At 46.4% G+C, this 7,500-nt stretch overlaps 1 protein-coding gene across 22 annotated transcripts in view; it reads right to left on the bottom strand.

Annotated features, from left to right (window-relative positions):
- Positions 1-7,500, bottom strand: part of LOC105902557 (formin-binding protein 1) — a 73,522-nt gene that overhangs the window by 12,528 nt on the left and 53,494 nt on the right. For 13 of the 22 annotated variants that reach the window (XM_031578325.2, XM_031578313.2, XM_031578318.2 and 10 more), the window contains 4 exons: positions 6,380-6,508; positions 6,119-6,265; positions 4,766-4,957; positions 2,255-2,479 (listed from right to left, as the gene is read on the bottom strand). In XM_031578325.2, coding sequence (XP_031434185.1) covers positions 2,255-2,479; positions 4,766-4,957; positions 6,119-6,265; positions 6,380-6,508 — 693 coding nt within the window. The remainder of the gene's footprint in view (positions 1-2,254; positions 2,480-4,765; positions 4,958-6,118; positions 6,266-6,379; positions 6,509-7,500) is intronic. The other 9 variants (XM_031578330.2, XM_031578331.2, XM_031578332.2 and 6 more) reach the window with 2 other exon arrangements.

Genomic DNA, 7,500 nt, shown 5'->3' with positions numbered 1-7,500 from the left:
ATATATACCTATCACAGCATATCATAACATAACAACACATTGAATGGCCCTGTATTTGGGAGCATGCAGATATCATTAATGTTGGTGGGGGCATTTGTGTTTGCAATGGACAGGAGCTATTTTACGGGTACTGCTGCACTAAATTCTTAAACTGATTAGTGTGTGTGTGTGTGTGTGTGTGTGTGTGTGTGTGTGTGTGTGTGTGTGTGTGTGTGTGTGTACACGTGTGCGTTCGTATATAGTGCATGTGATGAGATTGCTTTAAGTCATTAGTCTAAGTGTTTTTCTCAACTCCTGCAGTGGAGCCATACTATTGCATCTATTACAAGGACAAAAAAAAAACTCAAGCTACAACAAGCGCACAAATTATGACTCAACACAACAGCAAACAGAGATATGAACAACTAAAAGAGGGACTAAGTTATAGAAAAATAACATATATAATCAATGGAAGATGAACAACTAAAAGAGGGACTAAGTTATAGAAAAATAACACATATAATCAATGGAAGATGAACAACTAAAAGAGGGACTAAGTTATAGAAAAATAACATAATCAATGGAAGATGAACAACTAAAAGAGGGACTAAGTTTTAGAAAAATAACATATATAATCAATGGAAGGTGGGTGGGATGTCTGTGTCTCCTTTAGTCTGAGGTCTTTTCTCTGTCTTCCTCTCTGAGACTCATGTCATCTTCTACACTGAACTTCCTGTCTGAAATGTCACTTCCTGTGACAGAAAGCCTTACATCCTTCTATAGCCTGACCTACAGTATTGTCCTTACCACACGCACACACACACAGAGACACACGCACGCACAGACACACGCGCGCGAACACACACACAAAAACACAATGACCACTGTCTGACCTGACTTGGGATCAGAACGTGTGGGTTGTATAGAGCCATGGAAATACTTTTGCAGTAAACACTTTGTACTTTGTACAGAAAAATCAACCAAACCTGCCCTTCACTACACAAGCACAAATATACACACACACACAGACACACACACACACACACACACACACACACACACACACACACACACACACACACAGAGACACACGCACACACAGAGACACACATACACACACCTGGCAATAGGATTGATGTGAGTGTCAGGAGTTTGGGGGAAGGGGGGGGGGGCTCTGTGCGAACCCTGGCCTCTGTAGTGTTTGGAAGTGTGTGAGTCTGTGATCAGACTGATACATGGATAAATAGATAGATGGATAGATGTGAATGAAGCACAGATGCAACAGAGGCAATGACGAGGGAGAGGGAGGGAGAGATAGGGGGCAAAGCGTGATAAAGTGAGAGAGAGAGAGGGAGAGCAACACAGAGAGACAGAGAGAGAGAGACAGAGACAGAGACAGGGAGAGCAACACAGAGAGAGAGACAGGGAAAGAGAGAGAGAGGGAGAGATAGGGGGCATAGCATGATAAAGTGAGAGAGAGAGAGACAGGGAGAGCAACAGAGAGAGAGAGAGAGAGAGAGAGAGCGAGAGAGAGAGAGGGAGAGCAACAGAGACTGAAGTTCTGATGACACTAGTGATTTCTCCTCTATATAATGTGTGCATTGCACATTTTGATGCCAAATTCTCAAAGAGGAACTCATCAGTCATCAGTGGGAGGGGCTTGGGTAAGTGTTCTATGATTGCCTCTTTCCCAGCATCTATGCAACCAGCCCCATTCTCATAAATCTGAATTCATATCTACAGTTCACTGTGTGAGTATGTGTGTGTGTGAGTGTGTGTGCACCTGAGTCTGTGTGTGTGTGTATGCGTGTGAGAGAGAGAGAAAAAGAGAGAGAGAGAGAGAGAGAGAGAGAGAGAGATGTGTGTGGGCCCCATTTAAATCCAGAGATTATTTTAGAACTATTTTCATTTTTTGATACACATGTGTGTAGAGCAGCATTACGACATCATCATTTCAGCCAGTGGGATTCTTCTGGTGTCAAAACCACCTTACAAAATGTCAAAATCTAAAACTAGAGAACAGAGAGTACAATGAGAGAGAGAGAGAGAGACTGTATAGAGGGAGAGAGGAGAGAGACAGAAAGATAGATAGAGAAAGCGATGGGAAGACACAGGCACGGGCAATCAGCGGAGGGACACACCCTCAGAGATGGGAGGTGACACATGCACATGCACACACTCCCTCACCCACACACACACTCATGCACACACACTCTTTCACACACCCTCTCTCTCTCTCACACACACACACACTCACACACACACACATACTTACCCCTCGCCTGAGGCTCCGGAGGCAGTGCATTTTGGATTTGGAGGTCATGAGGTCGTTGAGGCGATGGCCCAGCGGCTCGCGCGGCTGCTTGGGTGACTGGGGGTCGTTGGGAACAGCAGAAGGTGAGGAGGGGCGGGGGCAGGAGGAGGAGGAGGAGGAGGAGGTGGGGGAGGGGGGAGCCGGGGGTGGCTGGGGGGGGTGCGGGGACGTTAACAGGGACATAAGCTACCGGTGAGAGACGGAGCAACGGAGCAGCGACGGAGAGAGAGAGAGAGAGAGAGGGAGGAAGAGAGAGAGAGAAGGAGGAAGAGAGAGAGAGAGGGAGAGAGAGAGGGAGGAAGAGAGAGAGAGAGAGGGAGAGAGAAAGATGGCAAGGAGAGAAAGTGGGGGGCAGTGTTCATCCGGAATAAAGGAAGGATTAAAAAAAAGAGGGGAACACAAAAAACGAGAAAAAATAAGGCGCTACAATAAAAACAGTCTGAATTAAATGACGAATTAATTCAGTTATTAATCTATTAATTGATTAACAAACAAACCAAAAGGAAACTGTCAGAAGGACACACCACACCTCACCTCTGAACCCATTAAGTCAACTGTTACACTCGTTCATAGTTAAACCCAACAGAAAGACAGATAGAAAGAAAGACAGACAGACAGAGAGAGGGAACTTGGAGGCGAGCGTGAGTTTGGGGTCACGGGGTCACAGGCTCAGGTGTAACAGTGTTACGTGAGAGGGGCAACTACACACACGGCTACAGACCATGCAATCTACAGTTAGAGCTAACAGCAACCACATGCTGCATGATCACACACACACACACACACACACACACACACACACACACACACACACACACACACACACTCCTTCGCTCACTGTCTGTCAGAAACACACAAACAAAGCCCTGTATCACACCGGCCCAACACGCTCAGATATCACACACATCAACTCTACCTAACCGCTACACAATAACAAAACAACATGCACAAGGTAACAGGGTACAAAATCCATATACAGACAACATATCACTCTATTGCACCGCTTGTGAGTGAGTGTGTGTGTGTGTGTGTGTGTGTGTGTGTGTGATAGTGCGTGTTTGTGTGTGACTTATGTATCCATGTCTGTACTAAATCAGTTTAATGTTCCATTTGCTTCCAGACCATATCTGAGCCACACAGCAATATGCATCACCTTGTGTGTGTTTGTGTGTGTGTGTGTGTGTGTGTGTGTGTGTGTGTGCGTGTGTGTGTGTGTTTTATGATAAAAGCTTAAGAAATCTTTGTTTCACTCTCCCAATCCACTGACACACACATTGAAACACCATTAATAAAGTGTATATGCACGGGATGAACACATACATACACATGTCACTCCGGGAGTATATATAACAAATCCATGGCCTATGCCTCATAATGCATATACTGAATACAATCAATCAATCAATCAATCAATCTCTCTCTCTCTCTCTCTCTCTCTCTCTCGCACTCTCTCTCTCACATGCACGCACACACGCCCGCACGCACGCACAAACGCACGCACAATCACACAAATACACTCACACTCCTACACATCAGTTGGTTATACATCCATCCAAGCCACGGGTTAAAGGTCAGCCCAGCCATTCAGAAGCGAGTTATTGTGAGCGGGTCATTCTGGGCAGATCCACAGTAAAAACAGAGGAAAGAAAATGAGGAAGAGGAGGAGAGGAATGAAGACACACCTACGGTTAAATCTGAAACAGCAAAGAAAGTGGGATCATGAAATCACTGGGCTACGGGAGAGGGTTTGGTGGGGCTGGGGTCAAAGTTCACAGGCAGCTTGGTTTTGAAGGATTTTGGTTGTTGGCTCATTTAGGTTGACCTGAGCAAGCAATGTGCAGTCCGAGTGGGAAGGGCGGTTGCGTTTGTTAGTGTTGACACGTTGTTTCACGCGTGGGTTGACGCACTCGCAGTGTTACGACCGTTAAAAATGACCGTTTAGTCAGCCATGAGGCCATGATCAGGGGGAAGGAGGAAGGAACTAAGGTGGGCAAACGATAACAACAGCAATAACAAACAAACAAACAAACAAATACACAAATACACAACAAACAGGAAGAGCGGTGCTGATGCCACAGGACTCGCGAGGGGAGCCGTACGGGAGGGGAGGATAATGGCATGAACTGAAAGGAAAGATGAACAGAGCAATTCTCGCTCCCACCCACCCCCCAAACTGACAGAATACATCTGGTCTCTTCACCCAGGGCGAGGACTAGGACTAGGAGTAAGACTAAAGCCCATGGGAATGCTGATCAATTCTTGATACTCTTTCTCTATCCCAGTTTCTAGAACACCAGAATTCTACAGTAAGATGCATACAGTATGTGAGGGTGCATGCACATGTAGTGTGTGTGTGTATATATATATATGTGTGTGTATATATATATATATGTGTGTGTGTGTGTGTGTGTGTGTGTGTGTGTGTGTGTGTGTGTGTGTGCCTGTGTATGGGAGAGAGAGTGTGTGTGCTACCTTGTTCTTCTTGATGAAAGGCCACAGTTTGCCCGGTCTCTTGCTAGACTTCTCCGACTTGGTCTCACCACGCGAGTTGGACAGGCTGGTCTCCGAGACCGCCTTCTTCATCGCCTGGCCGTAGTCCTCAAACTCCACATCGCCCGGGGGTTCGAAGCCGGACTTGTAGGAATCCACCACCTGCTTCGAGTCCTGCAAATGACGTGGACATCAAATCAAACTCCAGGGAAACAATTCATAACTCTTCATTTTCTATGTAATTAGCCATGAGAACAATCCAGAGCTGTGACAATGACTCAGAGGATTCTATTCTATTCCATTCTATTCTATTCACTGCATCGCCTTTTGATTGGCTGAGAGGTCTCTGTGAATTATTTTTAACATTGGTGGAATCTGTTAATTGTAGCTCTACAATGGTAGCATTGAGTGTGAGGCTGTGGAACGTGTCACAAAACAGTGAAAAGAACACCTTCGCACACACACACACACACACACACACACACACACACACACACACACACACACACACACACACACACACACACACACACACACACACACACACACACACACACAGACTTCACCCTGCACTAGTTCAGTGATGTAATACAGAATTGCTCAAGCGAGTGAAAAAAGTGAAAGCAGGAAGAGAAAGAAGGAAGAGCAGGGGAGGGGGAGAATTAGGAAAAAGTGATGTGACAGCAGAGAGGGAAACAAGAGAGTGAGAGAGAGTTTGTGCGTGTGTGTGTGTGGGGGGGGGGGGTTGGGGGGAGGGTGGGGTGGATCTGTGTGTGTGCGTGTGTGCGTGTGTGTGTGTTGCAACACAAGCAACTGAACACACACATACACACACGCACACACACACAACCACGGTGAGCCGAGAGGAACAGGAAACTCCCTTGTTAACATGGCAGACCTCCACCTTCTGACCATCTGCTCTTACAACAAAACAAGGGCGTGGCAGGTGAGCCCAGAGGATGGGGGGGGATGGGGGGGTGGAGGAGATAGCTGGACAGAGGGATGAAGATACACAGAGAGGAGGAAAGAGAAGAAGAAGAGAAGATTGAAAAAGCCAGGAGAAGCACGTCTGTATGTCTGCGTGCATTTATCCAGCTTTGGCTGTTGATCTGGTATATTTATTGATCTGTATGTATCCGTGTTTGTATATAGAGAGATAGATACACCGACTTCCACCTGCCTTCCAGTGAGAATATACACCATTGACGAGACCAGTATATATTGATTTATCAGTGTTTTTTCATTTGAGCACGTGTGTGTGTGTGTGTGTGTGTGTGTGTGTGTGTGTGTGTGTGTGTGTGTGTGTGTGTGTGTGTGTGTGTGTGATAGACTTACACCCTTGGCTTCAATCGATTCTGCAGCTTTAGTCATGCCGTCTAGACACTTGCCCACGATGGGCAGGATGGTTCGGTCCACCTCAGCAAAGGTGTGCATGGACTCGCCCAGCCTCTCAATCCTCTTCTCCTCCATGTCCTGGATTTTCTGTTTATAAAAAGGGGCAAGATTTGAGTATGAGTATCTTTTACAGATTCATGTAAAAGAAATGTTAGTTTGTGTGTGTGTGTGAGAGAGAGAGACTTTTGTTTTGGTGCATACCTGAAAAATGCTGGGGATAGTGGTGTAGTAATGGTCATTCTGTTCCTGGTTGAATTTTTGCAGGTACGCTGCGTATTCATTCTTACTGTCTGAAGCCATCTGGTGTCTCATCTGAGCCTGCTGTCTCGCCTGAAAAAGGGAGACAGAAAGAGGGAGAGAGAGAGGGAGGGGGGGTGAGAGGAGTTATTTAAGAATGTTTGCAATATTATATACTGATTAACAGTGGAACGAGACAAGGGTCAAAGGTTAGGCATCTTTCATAGACATACCTCTGAACATATAAATCACGCAAACACACACATATCCAAAGAGCAGAGACAGAGCAGCACTTTACATACCCCCAACATAGACACACAGAAACACACACCTGTATGTGCACCTACACACAGACCTGCATGCTTGCCCTACACCCTCAACACCCACATCTAGGGTCAGACCCAATCCTTGACAGTTCTGCTTGAAAATCTCTCTGCTTCAAACCTGAGCAACACACACATCGCTGCACACTGAAACCGACCTGGAAACAAGGAAGGAAGGTTGAGGAAGCAGTCTCCAGCTTTAGACTGGGTGGCCAGATAAAAAGCCTACTCGCTTCTCGCTCACTCTCTTTCATTCTGGGCCTACTTTCTTTCTTGTCAGTCACAGCACACACACACACACACACACACACACACACACACACACACACACACACACACACACACACACACACACACACACACACCCTTCTGCTTACAGTTCATCCACAAAATGACAGACAGACACAGACAGACAGCTACAGACAGACACAGACAGCTCAAATGTAGCAGCGAGAGAGACTGAGTGGGTTACAGATCAAGGGATTGTGTCGGGCTCAGACTTATTTCCTGCATCAAACAAGCGGCCAAGCATGAGAGTGACACAGGGAAGAACGACCATGTGTGTATATGTGTATTAATATTACGTCAGTGCATTTGCATGTGCGTGTGTGTGTGTGCATGCTAGCTCCCCCCCCTCGCTACAACCATGCAAAAAGGGAAGCACAGGGGCAGCAGTAACAGGTGTAGCCCCCCTCCTGACACACACACAGCCATGGACACACTCACACACACACACATAAAGACACTCACACACACACACAG

The sequence above is a fragment of the Clupea harengus genome, chromosome 12 (assembly GCF_900700415.2).
Source record: "Clupea harengus chromosome 12, Ch_v2.0.2, whole genome shotgun sequence".
NCBI lineage: Eukaryota > Metazoa > Chordata > Actinopteri > Clupeiformes > Clupeidae > Clupea > Clupea harengus.
Note: the sequence above shows the minus strand (reverse complement) of the source record. Positions and strands in the feature narration are given on the sequence as shown.